The 22,191-nt window shown below is 38.3% G+C and overlaps 1 protein-coding gene and 1 long non-coding RNA gene across 3 annotated transcripts in view; one reads left to right on the top strand and one right to left on the bottom strand.

Moving 5' to 3' along the window:
- The window catches only part of MYO7B (myosin VIIB), a 70,197-nt gene extending 57,826 nt beyond the window's left edge, over positions 1-12,371 (bottom strand). The window contains exons 1-9 of one of the 2 annotated variants that reach the window (XM_015890415.3): positions 12,229-12,371; positions 10,243-10,288; positions 6,953-7,066; positions 6,196-6,348; positions 5,411-5,595; positions 4,295-4,416; positions 1,577-1,719; positions 1,373-1,486; positions 490-643 (exon numbers count right to left, since the gene is read on the bottom strand). In XM_015890415.3, the coding sequence (XP_015745901.1) occupies positions 490-643; positions 1,373-1,486; positions 1,577-1,719; positions 4,295-4,416; positions 5,411-5,595; positions 6,196-6,348; positions 6,953-7,066; positions 10,243-10,260 (1,003 nt within the window). In that variant the 5' untranslated portion in view covers positions 10,261-10,288; positions 12,229-12,371. The remainder of the gene's footprint in view (positions 1-489; positions 644-1,372; positions 1,487-1,576; positions 1,720-4,294; positions 4,417-5,410; positions 5,596-6,195; positions 6,349-6,952; positions 7,067-10,242; positions 10,289-12,228) is intronic. The other variant, XM_025175375.2, reaches the window with a different exon arrangement.
- On the top strand, positions 253-21,308 carry LOC148213573 (uncharacterized). Its single transcript, XR_015794424.1, has 4 exons — positions 253-384; positions 4,647-4,735; positions 6,218-6,371; positions 21,151-21,308. It is a non-coding gene; the product is annotated as an uncharacterized LOC148213573 (long non-coding RNA).
- Positions 21,309-22,191: the final 883 nt, after the last annotated feature.

Genomic DNA, 22,191 nt, shown 5'->3' with positions numbered 1-22,191 from the left:
AAGTAAACCCCTGCAGGGATTTTTTCTTGGAATAAAATGGATGGTGGCAGTGTACCAAAAAGGCTCTCCCTTAGAGTATGGGAGGGTTATAGGGGAAGGGCTTAGGGATCTTATCCCAATTCCTCAGAACGTCCCCCCCGTCTTGTGAATTCAAAGCACCATTGCACCTTGAAATCATCCTGTCCTTCCTAATTGATTTGAGGGGCAGCATTGCTGCTCCCACACGCAATGGCTGGTTTATCAGCCTTGTTTTTTCTCACTAGGAAAACAAGAGCACCAAGAAAAAGAAAAAAGATGAGGGAAACGACTGGCTGATACTTCTTTCTGCTTCCCTACTGGCCAGCCGAAGAAAACAGTGGTATACTCAATTAACGCAGGAGGAAGGTGAGGTCATTGTCGAGTAAAACTGTGAAGGTTTGGGAAGGAAAACAGTAGCTGTGTGAAAGTGTCCCATGTGTCGATAAATATACACATGCACCAGAGGCTTACCTTCAAATTCTACATTTCCTAGATGCAAAATGGCTGCCAGCAATTTGCTTATGTTCCACTGCTCAGAATCAGAGAACATGAGAATTTTCATAGCTGAACATATATGAGCATATTCCTTGGCATCATTACGGCCTTCACAGAAAGTGCATTTGCCCTGTAAGTCAGCATATCAATAATGTAAGGCATCTCTTTCAAATACAACAGTATGCATAATATAAAGAAACTCAAAATCCCTACATCTGGTACTTTAAAATAAATGAATATACTTAATTTTAAATGCTGTGAGAGGAAAAAGTAATTAAGTACACACAGACACACACATATACAACATCTATAGACAATGACACATGAAGAATTACAGGGAGTCCTCACTTACCGACTGAAATTGGGTTGTAAAGTGAAGCATCATGTGACTGCACTGATTTACAACATCAGTTCCAGCAGCAGTCGTTAAGCATGATGTCAGTGACTGTGACTTGTAACTTTCTGCCAGCTTCCCCATTGACTCTGCTTGTCGTAAGTCAGCTGTGAAGGTTGCAAATGGCGATCATGTGACCGTGGAACACCGCAACCATCATAAATGTGTACCAGTTGCCAAGTGCCCGAATTGTGATCACATGACCACAGGGATGCTGTGACAGCCACAACTTCAAGGACTGGTCGTAAATCTCTTTTTCAGCACTGTTGTAACTTCAAACAGTTACTGAACAAGCAGTTGGTAAGCGAGGACTACCTGTTGTTAACTATTTTCTTCCCCATCACAAAGTAATTTTAAAAATACATTAAAAAAAAATACATTGGAGCATAGTTACACAATTTTGGCTGTAATGTTTAGGACCTTAGAAAGTGTCCATTTTCACATAGCCAGCTTTTGATTCCTTACCATAGTTAGGTAGGTATACTCTGAAGTAGTGCCAAGATTCAACATTTTTTTCTGTTTCAGATTCATCCCCATTAACATGCAATAAAATATGTGATAGTTCCTTTCCTCAGGAGCCTAAAACAGTAGAAAGTTCAGAGATGTAACTAGTAGCAGAAACAGAAAAGCTGCCACCAAGAAATAGTATTTTTTAATATATATCGTTACCTGGCGACAGACTCGAGACTTCTCCAGAAGGAACTGTTCTATTCGAGCTCCTTCTATTACACCATTTTGGTTGAAGTGAATGTCAATGTACTTCCCAAAGCGGCTTGAGTTATCATTCCGAATTGTTTTAGCATTGCCAAATGCTGTAGATGAGGCAATATTGTGAAACAAAACCAAAAAGGTATAACTAATTGTAACAACGCTGAGGCTCAGAACATAGAAGGCTAGAGGTTCCCAACCTCCTCTCCCTGAAGTGCTCACACCTTGGTCCCACCTCCTGTTTTGGGATAGGAGCTTGATAGTTCCTGCTGCCACCACATATCTTACAGGAGACATCACACCTGATGTCTATGTCCTAAACCCAGTATGCAAAAAATATAGGGATTTAACACTTTGTGTTGCCTTTCTGGTTTTGAAAAGGTCAAAATGCAAAAGTCCAAATAGTTTCAATAGTATCACCTCCTGGCTATGTAGCTTAGTGGCATGGTGATTAGTGGATTCAGCCCTTCCTTCCCATCAACTCTTTGGAGATAAAACCAATTTAACAGGAGATAAACAGAACCAAACTTTTTTAAAAAAGAAAAATATAACCCCTTTTCAACTTTAAAAATTAAACAGCAGTTATTTTCTATAGTATGAAAGAAGATAACCACAGAGCTTCCCAGATCACAATCATATGGCAGCTTGGGAAGGAAGGAAGGAAGGAAGGAAGGAAGGAAGGAAGGAAGGAAGGAAGGAAGGAAGGAAGGAAGGAAGGAAGGAAGGAAGGAAGGAAGGAAGGAAGGAAGGAATCTCCAAGGGATTCAAATCATAGAAAGATTCTAAAGGAAAATTTGTATCTTCATGAATATAGCCTGAAATATGAATGAAGGCTGAAATTAAAGCCCAGTTCCATAATTCGTACACAGATATCAAGAAAACAAGACTTAGTGCAACACAGAAAAAAAGAAATAAAATCCTAGTACAAATTCCTGGCTGCACATGTGTATTTCTATATACCTGAAACAAATGGTCTTCTGCTTCAATTTTATGGACTTCATTAGAAACTGTGGAGGACGATTGAAGTCCTATTCCTTTGCCAAGCCTCTCTCCATGGGTATTTCCATTTGTTTTTAAAAAGACAGAACTATCTCTAGTAGGAGGGACTGAGGTAGTCCAACTCTGTGGATGGATCCAAGAGCCATCTCTCAGTCATAGGGATGTGGATTGTGAGTCTAAGCCAGTAGTCTGACATGCAAGTGATATTTACTACACCTGTCTGAAATAATTTAAAACACTAAGAGTTCTTCCAGATAAAAGTACTGCTAGCACAACAAACCACTGATTTTTTGCTGTAAGCAGAACTGCTGTTGGCTTTCCGCTTTGGTACTAAAAAATACCCTCATCAACATGAAATGTTCAAACAAGTTGTAAAATATTTCTGCTAAACCAGAGGGGCAAAATTTCTATTGGGCTGAGGGCCACATGGGAACATGTACAAAAAGTGGGAGGAATCATCAAGTAAAGAAATTAAACATATACACAGATACAGGCATAATCATACAGAACTCAGGAAGATGGCCTTGATGGAAATATGCAAGAACCATCACCTAGTCCTAGGCAAAAGGGGTAAAACATTTTTTAAGACCAGAACAATGAGATAACATTTGGAAGCAACTCAGGCAAATACCTCTCTAATTCACTGGAGTAGAAGAAGGTGGGGGGAGGGAGGAGTAAAGCACAATCAGACTTGCAATTCTGTTTTTATAGCCAATTTCAATAAAAGCAGTTTTAGCCTTTGTGCAGATCTGATTTCTTGGTCTGGTCTACCTAGTGGGGCTGACAAATATATACACATATAATATTCTCCATGCTTCCCAAGCTATGTTAGTATTATTATTAGCAGTGGTTTTAATACTGCTACTCTTACAGAAGGGAGGAAAGCTGGATGTGAGAGAGGGATGGTAGGCAGAGAGGGACAGCTAGAATAGTACAGGAACCCTGGCTGAGGAGCACTGAATCCTTGCCTGATGTGGCTGTAACGCTAGGAGGAACAGAGGAGGATTGATTCCTGGCTGAAAGGGGGATGGGATAGATAGAGAAAGCCTGGATCCACAGCAGGAATGTACAAAGGGCACATGCTGGGGTAAGAGATGATTTCTGGGATGGGGTGGCTCAAAAGTATTTTCAAAGCAATCCATGATGGTGACAACTTCTGACCTGAAATGCTGTAAAGGAGGGAAAATCCCCACCCTGCCCCAAAATGTTCTAAATTTGGCAGCAACAAAAATAATCTCATCCTTGTTTCACACAAAAGGGAAAAAACAACTATAGCCTGGCAATGAAACTGTCTGAAATTGAGTTTCATGCCCCCTCCTTTTGTTTGGGCTGCTTTTTTCTTAACCTGGCTCAAAAACTAGAAGACTGAGATGATGGAGAAACGGAGTCACAGTGTCTCAAAATCAAACCAAACCAAACCACAGTTCTGCAACACTTTCAACTTGGAAATACATCAACTCAATCCTCCAACACTGCTGATGTCTGGAGTTGGTTCAAACTGGCAAAAAATCCTTGCATGGAGTGCCCTTACACAACTGGATTTCAAACTAGGGACTAAAGCCAAGGTCATCTTTCTAACACTGCTGTTAGGAAAGTGCAATGTGCTATAAGAGCAAGAGAGTTTTTTAAAAGGATGTAAAGCAAAGTTCTTAATATTTTGCCTTGCACAGTGTAGCCTACCTTCCAAAATGGGATTGGCCTCCAGAATCTGTTGCTCAATCCAGGAATGTTGACCACTAATAACAGCTAAGAACTGTAACATTAATTTTGTGCTTTCAGTCTTCCCAGCTCCAGACTCTCCACTGAAATAAATTTTGTAAATCTGGTTAAATCAATTATCAGAAGTATTATTCAAACAGAGTTATTTATTCTCTCCCACCCCACTTTTTAAAAAAAATATTAAATCTTTGAGAAAGAAAAGAGTTTTATTTTCTACTACAGCTGTATGTTTCCAAAATAATTAATAAGAAGTGTTTTGGAATATGCAGGAGTCCAATCACAGAACTTTGCTAAATACCCACATCTTTTTCAGGCTCCCATACAAGTCCGGCAACAGATGTGTCTACTTAACGAGTCGTGTGAGGCGACTGCTTTTAAGATGTGCTGTGCTTGCACTCCCAGGTATTCCCTAGTAACTTTTCAGATTTTGAAAGCCTGCACAGCCCTACTTTCTCCCATCACACTTGCAAAACTTTTCCTATAATTCTTATTTCTATTTCTCTATTACCCCTCTACTTATGTTTTGATTATTTGCCACTTTAGGGTTCCTGTTTTAACTTTACATTTATATAGGCTACATGTATCACCCCCCTGAACCAAACAATTAGATGAGAGCCAGGGGTGTCTGCAGAGACAATCAGTCCCTTCGAAACAGCAGGTACAACTGGCTGATCAAAGCCCCTCCCCTTCTTAACATGGGTTGCATGCACTGCACACATGTATAAAAGGACCAGGGCTTTGAACACCCAGTCACAGTAAGCCAGTTGAAGCCAGTGATTGTTGTTGTGAATGCCCCTGAATCAGGGTCTTTCTGATAAGAGGAATCATGCTGACACCTGCTTTCCCCAACAAGATGCCTTCTAAATAAAATTGGGTAAGGTTTGGGTGAGGCTAGAAGTTCTAGACCGATATATTTGGAGAGCATTAGGTTGCCAAAGGCTATTTATACCATGGGAGCAAGATGCTATCTTACTTGTTCTCAATTTCTTTAATTCTTCCTCTATTTCTTTTCCTCCAAGTTATTTAAATATTTCATGCTACTGACCCATTTTTTCCATCACATTATTTTCCCCTTACCTAATGACAGAGCACTGATCTTTCTTATTCTTCATCATGTTGAAATAACAATTATCAGCAATGGCAAAGATATGAGGAGGCAGTTCCCCAATCCTCTTGTTGCAATAGAGCTGAATTTGTTCTGTGTTATATAGTGGCAGCACTTGATATGGATTGATGGCTACCAGGATAGAGCCTGTGTAGGTCTAAAAAGTTATGCTAGTGAATACATGAATCTCAGAATAAATTAGTGATGAGTTTTCAAATGAAATATCAACATCAATCTCAAAATAAATTACTAATATGAATCCTCACAATATGAAACAACATTCTTATCATCTTATGCTCTTTATGAAATACATGAAATTATAGGTGACTTTACTAGGAAAAGTAGAAACTGTAGAAAGTAGAATGACTAAATATAAAGTATATAACACTTCTTCAGAATATTCAATATTTTTAAAGTAATGGAAATGTGATTATGTTTTAAGTAATTAATGTACATGCTTTTATTATATAGCAATGTCATTATAAATGTTACATTTTTATTATTGATGTAAAGTGGATTTGAATAAAGTGTTAGAAGGGACTTAGAATACATCACATTTGCAAAGTGCATATTCTGAAGATATTTGCAAACAAATTAGTCTGTAGAAGTTTTGCTTGTTTTTGAAAGCCTTTTCTCTGTAGGTGATTTTGTTTCCTAGCAATAGAAAATATATCATTCTCTCATTAGAAAGAATTTAAAAAACAGGGCTTCAGAATCTGGACTTGATTACATATTATTATTAAAGAATAAGTCTTACATAGATTTTGTTCTCTTTATAGCGGATAAGAAGGTTGTGTACCATGCCAGCTTCATTCATCTCTCCAAGATGTATCATATCTTCCACTCCTTGGATGGAGGCAGCGTGCATGGGTCGCACTGTGCCAATGTTTTGAGCTGTGATCCAGTGCTCCTTAAAGACAAGTGCATTTAACGGTCTGGATTTCAAATAATAGCTTAGTTTGCTCATGAAAATAGCTCTTAAGACAAATTAGACTCAGGCAATAGATAGCGTTAGGATGCTTATCTGAAAATATTGCAGTTAAAAGCATGATACAGGGTTCTGGTTTGCCCCATTACACTGCATAACACCCATTTCATTTTGGTCATGAATCCCAGAGCTTTGTCAAATCCAAAGATTTGGCTCTACAGCTGAATTCAAACTTATTTCTAGCTCTGGGATGCATAAGGGTCAAATGTGAATGATGCTCCAAACACCTCCCAAAGCTGCTGTCAAACTGTAATTTTTAAAATAATAGAAGAGGAAAATTATTAAAGACATGGGAAGTACTCCTATTAATCACATTTAAGTAATTTGCATTACATTAATTGAAATACAAGTTCAAATATCACATTTACATTTTAACTGGATCCCTACTCACTTTTTGGAACTGAGCACAAAACCCCCCACTAAAACTTCAAGTGTGACCTTGAGCCTTAAAAAAGTTACACATTCCTCCAGCTCTTCAGTTCTGTATACAACAATTGGATATAGACTAAAGTGTTAAATATCCTACCTTGCCTTCATCATCCTCCAGCAAGAATCGTCCCAAGTTAGATATCTTGACAACTGCCCCAATGGGCACATTAAACTCCTTGCCTGAAAGGGATTCCAGCCATACATGGTCACCCTAGAAGAAACAATGATTCATAAAAGATCCTACAATTTTCCTCGCTCTAACTTACCTATTTATTTGCTTTATACGCTGCCAAATCCAACAGATTCACAGTAGCTTTCAATCAAAATGAAACATCAGTAGCAGTCTCATATGTAAATCATACATAATCCACAAAAACATTAAACAGAATAGTTCTACTAATGCACAATTAAATGTGAATAGCTTTTATCAGTAGAATTTTGCAGCACCTTCAAAAGTTATTTAGTAATAAAAGTTTATGTTAGTATTCCAAAGAGTGACAATGCTGTCGCAGGGATTCTTGTACACGGAGAGGTGAGGAAGTGACTAGAGCGATGGTTGCTGGGGAATTCTGGGAGCTGAAGTCCACACATATGAAAGCTACCAAGGTTGACAAAAAACACTGGACTAGAGAGTAACAGAAGGCAAACACTTGAGTCTCCAATGGTGTAGAGAACTTGCTGAAGTTTATTCTCCCCAGTCCATTGAATATTCAGGGGCTGGGTTTGAAAACAGACTCTTTGGAGCCTAAGCAGTTCAAACTAAGAATTCAAAGTAATATTCAAAATAAAGTGCCTAACCAAAGAGGTAACCTGTTCTGGCAGAAGCTGTTTGAGGTGTCTTCTCCTACTCTAGCACCAACAGTCTTGGTAAGCCTTCCAACTTCAGTTGTGGGTGTGTATAAGCAACCCCTTACTTGTGTAGTCTCTGCCCTCTTCCTTCCCTCTGAGGAAGACTTTCCAGATTGAGGAACCAGCACTCTTCTCTGCCTGGGCAATGAATTCCGTCAAAACCAGGCAGCATAGTAGGGTGGGGAGTTTGTTTATACAGGCCTGATAAGGGTAATCCAGCAGGTGCTTTCCCTGCAGGTTTCCCAGTGTTGTCTTCCGGCATCTGTCAACTTCCTCATCCTTCTTCTCCAACACCCACACCTGCTCCTTTATTAGAGCAGCCTTTATGCTTAAGCAGGCACTGAGTCATTTTTAAGGCTCATCTTAAATCCTGGTCCATGGCGCTGGATGTATTGAGAGAACTTACTTTTCTGCGTCTCTTGCATCTGCCCAGTTCATGCCAGTAATGCTTTTCGGTACTATGTGACATCTCTTTCATCAAGATGTTAAAGAAGAGCAGCCAAAGCCTCACCATGAGCAATTCTCACCAATTTTGCAATGTTACAATTATTGCAGTGTAACTTTGGCAATCAGAGACAATATATGTGGAAAGACAAGAGTCCCTATCTGCTTGCTTGACTCTTGCCCCTCCTGACTGATTAAATCTGCCAGATTGTAACGTAGGTTAAGGGAGGTGATCCTGCTTGAGGGTGGCGATAACTGCCAGCTTACAGATATAAGACCTTTACTAAAAAAAGCCCTCTCTTAACTAGGAAGATTTTTGTAATTATAGGCCAATGTCAAATATGCTTGGGTAAAACGATCAAGAAACTGGTGGTCTTGCAGCTTCAGATGTATTTGGATGAAACAGATTGTTTGGACCTATTTCATTTGGAGTTTTATCCAGGTTATGATACTGAGACTACTTCTGATATATGTTCCTTGTGTTGTTGGCCAGATTTACCATCTTGTTCTCTATTTTGTTCCTATCCTATTTGTTTTTGCTAGCTGTTTTTTTTAAACTGTACTACTGTATATTTTTTTCTCTTTGTAATATTGTGAGCTGCCCAGAGACATTCTGGAGTCAGGCTGTGCCTAAATCAACTAAATTAAATTAAATTAAATTAAATTAAATTAAATTAAATTAAATTAAACTAAACCTATACTAGAAATGTGATTCCTGCTAGATCTCCTGGACTTCCTGATGTTTTTTGATACCATCAACCATATTATCCTTCTGGGTCATCTGGTGGGGTTGGACCCTGGGGCCACTGTTTTGTAGTGGTTGTAGTTCTTCCTGTTGGAATATGTTGAAAAGGTTCACCACTGACCAATGGAACCCACAAGATTCTATCTTGCTCCCCATGCTGTTTACCATTTACATGAAATCACTATGGTAGGTACAGATAGTTCTCACTTAACAACCACAATATGGAGCAGAAAATTGGTTGTTAAGTAGGGCAAGTCACCACACCAATTTTATGACCATTTTATGATTGTCATTAAGTGAATCATTGTGATTGTTAAGCAAATCATATGTTTATTAAACAAATCAGTCTTCTCCAATGGACATTTTTTTGCCAGAATTAGCTTAACAACTTCATCATTTGCTTAATGACCGTGGTTATTTGCTTAACAACCACAGTGATTCACCTAACGACTGTTGTAAAAAAGGTCACAAATCACAATCACGTGACTGCAGGGGGTGGTGTGATGGTTTGTGATGGTTTGTGATGGTTGTAAGTGTGAGTACAGGTTGTAAAGCACTTTTTCAGAGGCTGTTGTAACTTTGAACCATCGTTAAATGAACAATAGTTAACTGAGGACTACCTGTAGTGAATGAAACATACTTCTCAAGAAGATGTGCTTGGACCCTCTCTTCTAGTATTTAGGAAAATGGCCAAAACACATTTTCTTCATCAAGTTTTTGACTGTTGTGTTTATTATGATTTTACTGTAATTTTTTTTGTTTCTGTTTTATTGTTGTAAACTATCTCAAGCACTTATATAAGCAAACAGTGGAGTATTATATGTGTGTGTTTAAAATGATATCTTTTGTAAAAGGGAGTATCAGTCTAAGTAAAATCAATTTTAAACCCAAATACTTAGCTCTGAAAGGAAAAAAACAATCTAATCTAGGATAGCAAGATATCACCATGGACTAATACTGGGAAGAAGCATTCAGCTTGCAAATGGGTGAAAATTCTAAAAATTTAAAGGCATATAAAGGTTCAAGCAGGAGAATACTGTTCTTTTTCTGTGGTGGATCAATTGTTCTGGTAATTCTTTTTCCTATCAGCAAGCCACACCACAGTGTCTTCATTTTTTAAAGTTTTTCTAGTCCTCTGTATAGTACTTCTGGAGAGCCACTGTGTGGAGGAGGCCTACCTTCATTAAATACGTATGACTTAAATCTCAGCCTATAGTTTCCCTAAGCAGCATTTGGTTAAGTAAAATAACAATAAAGAAATATATAGGTTTTTTGTCAGGCCTAGCTTAGATTTCAAAGAGCATGTTATTCAATATATATGACATGAATACAAACATGTATAGACTTACCAGTTGAAGAACAACCATCTTGCTTTAAGAAGGTGATATATGCAGCCTGTTTTGGGGGGGGGAAGCAGGGGATGGGGGTGGGGGGGTAGAATAAAAAGATAAAATATTTCAGCAAAAAAACATGAAAAAGAATCAGGAATTCATGAGTAGGTTGTAAGTTTACTTTATATTGTATATAAAGTATATAGTAGACTACAATATTATGCATTTTTCCTATGAAAGACAAGAGAGTGTTAGATGATACTGAAATAATGCCTAGTAAATTTATGTAAATCAAAATTATTTACCCATGATTCTAAATTATGTTATGCAATTAGATCAGATTGAAATAAGTTGATTTATTCTCTGCTTTAAAAGCAACTTGATTCAAAAATCAGATACTGCATTTGACACTTTACTGACACTAAGCCTTGGAGGTTCACTGAGTAGACTACTTGGAACTGGAAGACAACATTTCACTTTTTTTGCTAAACTGTAACATCTTTGGATGATTTGCAGCAGGTCTTCATCTTTCACTTCCATTTGAGAAATGATAATAATAGACAAGGAGAAAGATGTCATGCTTTATTAAAACATTTAAGGCAATTCAGCACTACAGCCTAAGCTGCTTGCCTCCTGTGCTGCTCCCACCTGTTTCTTAAGCCACCTTCAGGTTGCAATGGGACAGGGCTGGTGCTCAGTTCAAACTACAGTCATTGCAAGGCCAATTGATTGTTCCTCTGCTTCTTGCTCTTCCCATCTGTACAGGAAAAGCAAGCTTTGCAGGCAGGTCTTGTGTGGACTGGTCTACCAATGCCTGTCTTTCCTTTTAGAGACTGTTCCCTCCTTACTAGTCCCTGTGCTTTTCCTTTGCTTTTCCAGATGTTTGCATACTTGGGTGCTTTCACTCCTCCCTTCCCACATTATCTCCTTTGACTCTAATGCAGACTGTTCCTTTTTTGTTGTTTTCTCTTTTGGTACCATCATAGCTCTGCAACAACAATGAAAGCAACAGGGAACAGTTGTTCTTTTGATCTTACATTCCTCTGTAGCACCTTGGTAACTTTGCAGCAAGGAAGAAACCACTTTTTGAGAATATTGTAAAGTGCTGTGCTTCACTTCACTTCTGATATAAGACTGTGCTGTAACCACAGTGGTCAAAGTTATAACTTCAACTGAATTTGAGGGTCAGAAATGCAAACATTTTTAAAAGCTGCTGTGTAAAAGTTTAAATACAGTAGTACCTTATATCCTCAGTATTTATCCTAAAGATTTGTACTAAAGAGTCTAACTCTGTAAAATGTAACTTTTACAGAGAGAGAGAGAGAGAGAGAGAGAGAGAGAGAGAGAGATCAGTACGTCAGGGGTGGGACAGGCTTCTACTTGAGGCCTTTGGACAAAATATAATGATAAAAATGCATTTCAGAAGCCACAGGATAAAATATGGACATACATCCAAAAATTTCTCTCATTATTTCACACTTAAGACCTCCTATTCTACCTAACTGGTAGCATAACTATTAACAAATAAATCAACACTGAGTAGAAAACCTCCAAGAACCATTTTTTTAAAAAAATCTTTTCTTGACCCAGAATCTTGGGATATTTTTTCCTCCAGGCCCATGTATGTTAAAATGTTATTTTTTAAAAAAAGTGATAATGTTCAATTTAATTCCCATATGTTTAGTGTTAAGGAAGCTCATGACCTGATCATATAGCCTTAGATGCAATGTAACTCACATTCAAAAAATGTTTGTATTAAAAATTAATAAACCCCAAAATTTAGAGGATTCAGTCTTAACTCTTAGCATTAGAGAACCTTCAACAGTTTTAACGTAATACTTGTATTTGTCCTTAAAGCAAGTGGCTGCATCTCTACAATACAGATTAATAAAATACTGGATAGCAGGAGCCATTTATAACGATGGTTTCCAAGTAACAATTTCTCCATTTCTGAAATCATACCTTCTACAAGACTCAGTGAAGAAAAGACCAAAATCACATTACCTGCCCTAGAAGAGTAGTTATAGCTTAGTTTCAGTTCTCCATTTCAGAGAAATCATACGTTAAGAAAGAAGAATTATGTAGAAAACCCTGGCAGTGAAACCATGGAAGAACTCTGTCCTGAAAAGATATCCTTCTGTTCCATGAGGAAGTCAGGAAGTGACTGAAGTTCCTTTCATGGTTATATATTATAGGACTTTGCCCCTAGTTCAGAGTATCTTCCATTTTTGCAGTTGGCATTTTAATCAGGTGAGATCAATCAATGACTGATTTTGTAGTGCTCAAGGAATTATCTTGGCAATATTTAGTTCCTTGCGGAAAACCAAAATTCACAACACATAAAAATTATTTCAGAAGAAAAATGGAAGGCCTGGCTCTTATACATCATAATTCAAATGCGAGGGATTTCATTAAAGAGCTTGGAAGATGCTCTTTCTTCCCATGTACATCTATATGCAGTATGACTGCAAAATGGTAAAAAAGAGGAATTCCCTGCTCCATACCCACACCTTCTGATATTCTTGGTTAGAAGCCAAGATGGATCTTCCGGAAGATACACTTTTTCTCCTGCCAGATAGATTCACAATCCTTCTGGAAAAAACAGGAGTCCCTGTACTTTCTCTGCCTCTTCTGCCAGACAGCTGATAAAAAGAGCTCCGTCACAAGCCAAGACTTCTGGCTTTGGGTGTTTGGAGTTGGAGCTGTTGACATGTGCATTTGTGTCTAAAAACTAAGGAAGGAAGGAAGGAAGGAAGGAAGGAAGGAAGGAAGGAAGGAAGGAAGGAAGGAAGGAAGGAAGGAAGGAAGGAAGGAAGGAAGGAAGGAAGGAAGGAAGGAAGGAAGGAAGGAAGGAAGGAAGGAAGGAAGGAAGGAAGGAAGGAAGGAAGGAAGGAAGGAAGGAAGGAAGGAAGGAAGGAAGGAAGGAAGGAAGGAAGGAAGGAAGGAAGGAAGGAAGGAAGGAAGGAAGGAAGGAAGGAAGGAAGGAAGGAAGGAAGGAAGGAAGGAAGGAAGGAAGGAAGGAAGGAAGGAAGGAAGGAAGGAAGGAAGGAAGGAAGGAAGGAAGGAAGGAAGGAAGGAAGGAAGGAAGGAAGACACAAGCCTGGGAAGTAAATGACATGGGACAGCAAACTGCAAAAGCTGAGACGTGGGGGATCAGGAAACAGAGGCACTGAGAGCAGCCTTTAAAAAGGGGGAGTCTTCTTGCAACAACAAAAAAGCAACAATTACTGTACTAAAGTAACAGTCTGAAAGAGAGGTCAGGCATATCGTCATGTGACTCGCCCAACACAGAAAGGAATCTCAGAGGAGAGCAGGACATCCCCCAAGATATTTAAAGACTGTTAAAACTGAAAGTGAAAGCAAATTAAAGTGTCTGACCTATCTCAGCAGCACTTAAAGAAGCAGTCACAAATATTAGCAGAAACTGTAATCGTTTGATTCGGTACACAAAGTTACAAGCAGCTTCCTTAAAGACGTTTTAAATACTGCAACAGGTTAATAGGAAAAACTTGGGATGAAGGTAGTAGAATATGTAGAATAAGTTACACATATGAGTAGAAAGTAATTAGGTTTTGGAGTTAATCTTTAATGAAACTAAAGTACACATGCTGTAAAGAACAAGGACAGAGATGATTTTGGTGAAGATATGTGGAGACCATTAGCAAAACATGAATCAAGCTCGGGAAGGGAAGAAGATGTTAGAAAGAAACATAAAATGATCCTGCCTTGAGTCTCTTTGGTATAAGAGGGAGGGAAGGGGAAACACTGTCAGGCTTTCAATATTCTCTTACTGTAGCCCATGTATCAAACAGAATTCCAGTATTTCTTGTGGAATCCATTTTGTGACCTGGCTACCTTGAAGGGCTCACACTACTAAGAAATAAAAAATTAGGGGGGAAAAACCCTGCGAAAGTGAAATGTATTTCTACTCAATGCCTTGCTTGCATTTGTATCATCCAAAATGAATCTATGATAATAAGCAGTCCCAATCCAATATTGTGGATCAGCAGCACACCAATGATTCCTGAGTCACTGGTGTGCTGGGTGTACAATGGCAATGTGGGTGGAGTGGAGTGGGGTTAGTGTAATGGGCACAGCCTGGGAAAGAGGATGGCAGTTTTCAAAATAGTACAAGCACAGAACGTCTGCACTTTCTCCCTTTATCTTGAAAACAGGTAACTACCTTTCCAGGAATCAACAAGTTTTTAGTAAAAAGATCAAGAAAACTCCATCTTTATGAACTTAGAAATAAATTGGGTATTAAAGTAACATATCCAGTTGCCCAGATTGTTGTAACATAATTTTTTTCCCCCTTACAATAAATCTAGTTAAAGACAATTCAGAGATTCTTGCTTCTTGGTTGTAAGAACTGCTAAGAGCTTGACAGGTAAAAGGTTGAATTGGTTACTATTAGCACTATTTTTAAGAGAAGACATTATGAAAAACTAGTTAAATATAATAATCATAATAATTTCAGTATTAAGCAATTCGTCGATTCTAAGCTTTATCAATTAAGTTATTTTTTTATTTACCAGTTAACTTTTTCAAGCATAAAGGTGCTTGAAAAATCCATGGTTAGCAGGTGGCTTCCCAAAAGAGTCATTCATTCTTATTTTTCACATAGGAAGGAAGAGCTGAAATAATTAATCTATTACAATTTTTAGCCAAGTGATAGTCCTATTTAAAACTCATTCCAAATGCCATCTTATAGCTCTTTATTTGGAATTCTTGTCTTTGTATTACTTGCTTATATTTTCCATAAGTTTTTCATACATTATGCTAGTGTTAAATGGGGGAGGTTCTAATTACATTATTTCAATAAATTGAAAAGCAAATTTGCATATTAAAAAAGTCTGTAATGTCATGTCGCAATGAAATTAGCCAACAGTTTCATTAAACAATTCTGTAGTAGATATATTTGAAAGTGAAATTACTAGCGATCAGATGAATGAAAACTCATTTATACCACCTCAGTCAATGCTGAGCAACTTAATCCTGCTGCTCTAGAAAACTAGTTTCTTTATGTGAGTATACATGGATAGAACTTCTCAGCAGCTTCTTAATTAGTAGCCCACCCCCTGGATTAAAGCTTAAATAGCACATAGATCTTACACTGCTCTTCTTTCTTTTGAGAAAATTAATAACCTTGTAGATATTCTTGTCACACAGGCTAAGAAAAGGTTTAAAGCTGTTCCAGTTACAGCTCTGTGAGCTCTGGAATTCTGCAATCCTGGATATAACATCACTGCAGCTTACTGCTAACTTCAGATGAATGGATGTACCTTTTGCCTTCTGCAACTTCCCATTAATCATCACTCTATATCCAATCAGAGATCTTTCCTATGCCACTGTCTGCTAGAGTTAAATTTAAAAACCAATGGTAGTGCATCTCAGAAAGGGAAAGAGAGGAAGAGAGAGATTAAAATAAGGACCTCTAGTATTTTTCCAACAGTCTCAAACATTATATCATTACCACATTCACGCTTCTGTGAAAATAAAGCCAAAATAGGTTATCGTCAAAGTACCTGGACATAAATACTGCCAAGATGGGGCTTCTTACCCTGGATGTTACAAGATAGGTCATCTTTCCTGCTGTGCAATCTTATTACAACCTACGTGATCCATCCATCCCTCTTTTTGGGACCCAGCCAACTAAGCATTATGCATATATTGAATCTATTTTGTGCCAAGTCCTGAGTCATCTAACCCAAGCAAATATTCATGCATACGCACAACAAAGAAGCAATATTCATATGCTTATTAAATTAGTTTCTGGAATTAGATTCTTGAAAAACATTTTTTAATTCTTATAAATAAAAAAATTATTGTAATATAGTCTCATTCTGGAATGCATGCTTACTTCACTGATTTACATGTTACATAAGAAAATGAGAATTCTGGAAAATAATAATAATAGTAGTAGTAATAGTAGTAGTAGTATTCCTGAGGATACAGGGTAGTCTCTCTTTCCTTAAACATTATTTTAAAAATTCTAGGGTGCTGCATCAGATTATGTTTGTTAGGAGAATGTGCTGCAATGGATAGGCAGATGAGTAACCCAATCCTTTGTAATAAGCATTTGGGGCAATAATTGGAATTCTAACAAAATCAGGAAAGGATCACTGGGAATGTTATGTTACTTGCATGAATTTCACTGCCAAATCCTCTGGAGCAGTACATGCACAAATCTATCCTTGTTTCTACAGAGAAGCTGTGTAGAATACCACATATGCCAGAAAGATGTAACATATCAAGAAAACACTTATTTCCTTGTTACAGTTGAGTGTATTTGTCCATTTCTTAAATCAGATAGGAAAGAATATGCACTGAACTTTTCTGGTGCTTTGCCAGGTAAATACAAAAGCTCATTTTAGATTTGGATCTCAAAACTAACCATCTATATCAAAAATGTAAACAAAATACTGAAGATGTAGCCTGAATGATTTGGGATATGAGATAATAGAATATCCATACTATCAAGCATAATGTACCTCCACAGTACATTGTGAGAGTAGTATTTGGAGGTACACTTCTCCAAACTTAGCAGCTGCACACCACAGTAAACCAGTTTACTGTAACCATGATTAATGGTTTGTTAAACACATACACACACTGGCCAGGTTTACTCAGTGTTCAGCAGGATGCCAAACCTCTTTCTCCTTTCCATTAATGCCAGAACTTCAGCAGACATCTTGAACTATCAATTCCAATTAATAAATGTGGGTAATCTTGATCCAGAAAATAGGGAGGCTTGCATGGCCAAATCTATCTTCGTTGCCAAGCTGATAGGTGCATTCTTCTCATAAAAGACCAGGTTCATATGTATGGAGTATAATCCATATACTCCTGGAGCTATCTGTGTTCCTAGATGAACAGAGGCATCTATCACAAAAATGTTTTACAACTTCAACCGGTACCCTATTCCTAGTCTCTTCATCTATATAAATTATTGCGATAGAGGATGTCCCACTACATCTTCTGTCCCTATTTTAGGACAGTCAAATACCGAATCAGGTATTGTCTTCCCTTCAAGGAAACTCTTATGAAACATTTTACAATGAGGAATTTATCTATAAGCCAATTTTTTTTAATGCTTATATGATTTCACACCAAAATATTTTGGTTACCTGCACTTTACATGAAAATACTTCAGTAATTTTTTATTGTAATTTTATACAAAGCAAATCTTTGTCATCTGAAAAAACCACTTTGGCTTCAATTGGATTTATTCTCAGGCATGTTCCAGACAGCAGCCTTAGGCTGCAGTCCTATACCAATTATTCAGGAATTGGTTCCATTGGGGTATGATGGATTTACTTCATGTATATGATCTGATCTATTATTTGTTCTTGATGTTTTCATGGTTCCATTATGAAGTCAAAAAGCAGAAGACTATTTTAATAAATATATGTTTAATTTCATCACACTTATTACTTCAAATATTCCTCTGTCTCCATTCCGAACAATGATTTGTGGATAGTGGCACTGACACACGTAAAAAAGGGGGGAGGGGGCTTTGATCATGCATCAGTCTAGCATTCTGATTTGATTTTTTTGGAGCCCCATCACTTGGAAGCACCACCATCAGAGCTGTGTGGTGAAGTACCACAGTACAATGGCCACAACCAGACAGAAGTAACTTGATAGGATGTTGAATCTATATTATAACCAAAGGCCTAAGTGTAAATGAAAAGTCTCCATTGTTGCATTGTGGACAGATGACAAGTTCAGCAAAGCTTTACCACAAATCTACGTGTTTTCCTGACAACTTTCCTAAGAGCCTGCCTGCATTAGCGGGGCCAGCTTCACAGTGTGCAGCAGCCTTGTGTCATGATGCTGCTGCAGGACACAAGGCTAGTGCAACCTAAGATGCAAGCTATTCAATTGCTGTGCCCAGAATTGGGAGATGCCTTCTTCAGCTCATACTGATCATGCTGGCATTATGGAAAGAAATAATTGGTTAGGAAACTGTAACAGCATGCACTGGGAAGCTGACACTTGCCTTCACAGGAATCTGTCAGTGCTTCAATCTGTGCAGCAGCCCTTCACTGAGGTGTGGCACCAGACAAAGCCAATGTAATGTGATGTGGAAGGTGCCCAAGTCTATGCCCAGAATTAGGGATGTGGGAAGTTACCTTTTGGAGATGGTGAAAAAAATTGAAGCTAAAAAGAGGCTGGCTGTTTCAGCAAACCAATGATTCAAAACATGCCTTCCAATTGACCATGATGTACTTATAAGGCATAGCAATAAACAATTTGGATTGTCATAGTCCCCAGACTTGAAGATAACCACCCAGAGTCATTAGGAGTCAGGCAGCATACAAATTTAATAAATAATAATAATATTGAAAATACATGGGGTGATCTCAATGCTAGGAAGAGTAGGAGAAAAAGTCCAGAACTGAAAACAGAAAGTTTCTTAGCTAGCCACAAGAAATATGTGGAAGCTGCTATTCCTACCAAAGAAGGTACAAAGAACTGACTAAAAAAATGTCCAGATTTTTGCACTTGCTATTTTCCATTGTCTGTTTCTGAATCTATAAATACCTGCCCGTAAAAGGAAAGTGAACGTTCAATTTTATAAGTTGTTTTAAGCTTTGTATTATGTAATTGTACTATGTTTTATTGGCTTCTGTTCGCTTAGGAATTCATTGAAATGTTCAATTTGACAAGGGTGCCTAAACGTTTGAAAACAACTGCAGACCTCATGATTCCTGGAATAGCTCTTTGAGTATACCACAAAACTGAACAGTGAATACAGTGATATGTCCAAGGCCAAACAAATGCATTATGAGAATCTTTTGGTAAGACGCATAGGCAATGATGTGAAGTCACTGTATCAGAAAAGTGCTCTGAGAAAGCAAACTCATGGTCCATCTGGCTGTAGCCTACGATGCCATATGCATATCTTGGAAACACAGGAAACAAGCCCATGATTTCCCCTCCTCTAGGAGATTTGGTGTTACAGAAGATGGAATTATGTCTTCCATAATTCCATTCTAGGATGCCTGTCCAGCCTGGCCACCTGTCAGAGGATGCACATTCTCTGCATCCACTGAAACTATGGAGCATGTTGGGCAACTGGCAGTCTCCTCTCATGTTCCTCCAGGAGTCTGAAAAACACCAACTCGAGTGGAAAAGCATGGTTGAACCCTTCCCTGCCCCTCCCCTATGCAATATTTTGGTATGCTGAGAGCAGAAAGATGCTGGCCATCAGAACAAAGGACTTCCCTGATGCCAAGATGAGGTAGGACATGAACTCAGACTCCTCCTGCTACCAGGCTATTTTACAATGCCCAAAGAGCAGCAACACCATAGTGAAAACTTTGCCTAAGCTGTATTGCAATACAGAGTGCACAATGGCCACTAGGAGACTGGAGGAAGAACAGCAGAATGGAGTAATGGTTATCCACAAGCATGCACAGCATAGCCTTCCCTGAATTTTCTCTATTTTGCATCAAGGACTTTTCATGAGAACAATGAATGGATTTATAAAAACAAGAGCACATAACTCTTATGTCCAGCATTGTCCTGGAACACCACTGAACATGTATGTCTTTTTGTCCAGCAGTCTCCTGGAGCACCACACTCAATGAGTGTCTTTTGAACCCAGCAATGTTCCAGAGCACCACTGCATGTATGTTTCTTTCATATCTAGTGGTCGTCCAGAACACCACCGGATGCTTGAATCATTTGAATAATAGTCTGCTGAAACATCACTGGGTGCATGTTTCCTACAACACTGCTGGATGTGGGACCAGACTCGCGTCCAATAGGCCTCTGGATGTCTGAGGTGTACATGTGCACAACTGTCAAATACATGTAGTACTATAGTACTACAAAGAGGGTCATACATGGAAGGTCTTTAAAGAGCAAGCACTCAAATCCTCAAAGACCTACCCACTGCAAGGAAACTAGTCCTTGTTTTCACAGCACAGGATGGAAAAGGAAAAGAAGTTGGGGAATCCACCAATCATCGGCTCATCATAACTGCTTTCATCCAGAGAGAACTCTCCCTAGCATCTTCACTGAAGCTGAAGAAAGAACCAAAATGCAAACAAAACTGCATCTTTCCAGACAGCTTGAGCACAGGAGAAAAGCAGCGTAAGGCTGTCTTGCTCTTTCTCAGTTACCTAATGAAGCCAGTCTGCTTTCACCATGCTGCAGTTTCCTCATCAGCCTTTGTTGCCAAATAGGCGCAGACATCCAGACTCTGAATCTGCATCTTCACAGGCAGGGATGCTCATTTGAGTGCATACAGTTAAGAGATTCTCTAGATAGAGAAAAAGGTTGCTCTTTTAAAAGGCAAAGACTGAAGTTGGGAACTTAGTCTGAAAAGGGAAAAAAACAAATTTCATCTCCCCAGCAGCCAGAGTTAATTAACTGGAATCTCAAGGGATCCAGAAGGGAAGCACAAGACTGAAACAGAGGAAAATCTGTTTCAGGAAAGTTACCACCTTTAAAGAGTAGGTAAAAAAAAAAAAAAGTTTAGCTAGAAAGACTGTAAGCTTTTTATTTTGACTAGTATGCTTATATTTAATTTTTTGTCTCTGATATTTATTTTCTACATACAACCATAGTAACTGTGTGTTTTGTGTAACTTGGACTCTCTTTGGATCACAGTTGCTTCTAAATCATGAGCAGAACAATATCAACTTGTGATTTGTTCAGACACTTATATGGGAGATCTTTTAAAGTCACAATCAATTATATGACCAGCTCTATATTTTACCTTCCCCACCACTGAATGTTTAGCATATGGTTACTTAAAGCTAAAAAAGGATTTTTACATTCTTTTTAATTTATTTCTTGTGATATAAATAAAGGAGAGGGGGAAGAATGAGAGTTTTCCAGAGCCAGAGCCTCAGCGCTACAGACCAGGAGATAGTGCTATAAGATGGCATTTTTTCTCTTTTTTCTTTTAAGTTGACAGAAAGACAGCAGGATGTTCGAGCCCTATCTTTGTCACACACTGGGCCATGCTTGGGTGCAGTGAAAACTACCAAACCACTAATCCAAGGGGAAGGAAGCAGGGCAAGGGTATAAAGTCTCAGAGTGTTTCTGGAAGACATTTGAGATCTCCACTTTCTGCTCTATGGGTTCAGGTATGCCACTACATTCTATATATACATATTAGGAAAGAATAAAATATGTGTATTTTAACTTCTTCTGTTATTTTATGCACTAATTACCACAAGTAAGAATACAAGGAGATCAGAGGTGTACTCCCTACTATCCTAATGCTTATTTCAAGCAAGAATCTTTGTTATGAAACCAAAAGGAGGCATATTTTGTTTATCATGCTTCCTCATTCATGAACTTTATAGGAAATCCAAATGACACTGCTTTCCATTTATACCTCTTATATGTTTTTTTACTACTTCTGTTTCCTTCATTATCCAGCCCTAAATTAAAGACAGAACAATGGCTTCTCAGTGTTTGTTAGTACTCTAAGACCTCAATCAAGAAGCCCTCTCTTATTTTTTTTGCTGCACAGCATTCCAAACTGACTCCCCTTGTAGAAATTAAATTCATGGATGCTTCCTCTACAAGTACAGCATTCATAGGTTTGGGTTATATAATGTAAACATTCCACTGCTATTCTAACAGTCTCTACTTTGGAGTGTAACAGTGTAGAGCCTGTCTCAATCTAAGCAAGAGCCAAGACTAGAAACAAAGAGATAGGACTAAGGCACAAACCCTTTTGAAGAAAAAAACTAAAGCTAGATCTCTGCAACAACCATAACCAAACACACATATAAAAATGAAGCAGAATCACCACCTCATTCACCCCTCCACTGGAAACCACAGAAGCTTAATGCCACCATCCCACAAACAAAGTTCATGAGATGGCCACTTCTGACAAGGAAACCAAAGCCATTTTCACTGCTGTCAATTTGTGTGATATTTGGACCCTTCCTCTCCCTTTTGTGAGAGATTGTGAGAGGAAGAGTTACATAATGTGGT

This window comes from Python bivittatus, unplaced genomic scaffold (assembly GCF_059951505.1).
Source record: "Python bivittatus isolate LINGU-HERP-01145 unplaced genomic scaffold, Pbiv_v1 ctg000980_np1212, whole genome shotgun sequence".
Classification (NCBI taxonomy): Eukaryota; Metazoa; Chordata; class Lepidosauria; order Squamata; family Pythonidae; genus Python; species Python bivittatus.
The sequence above is the reverse complement of the archived record's forward strand: the minus strand, read 5'-3'. Positions and strand labels throughout refer to the sequence as shown.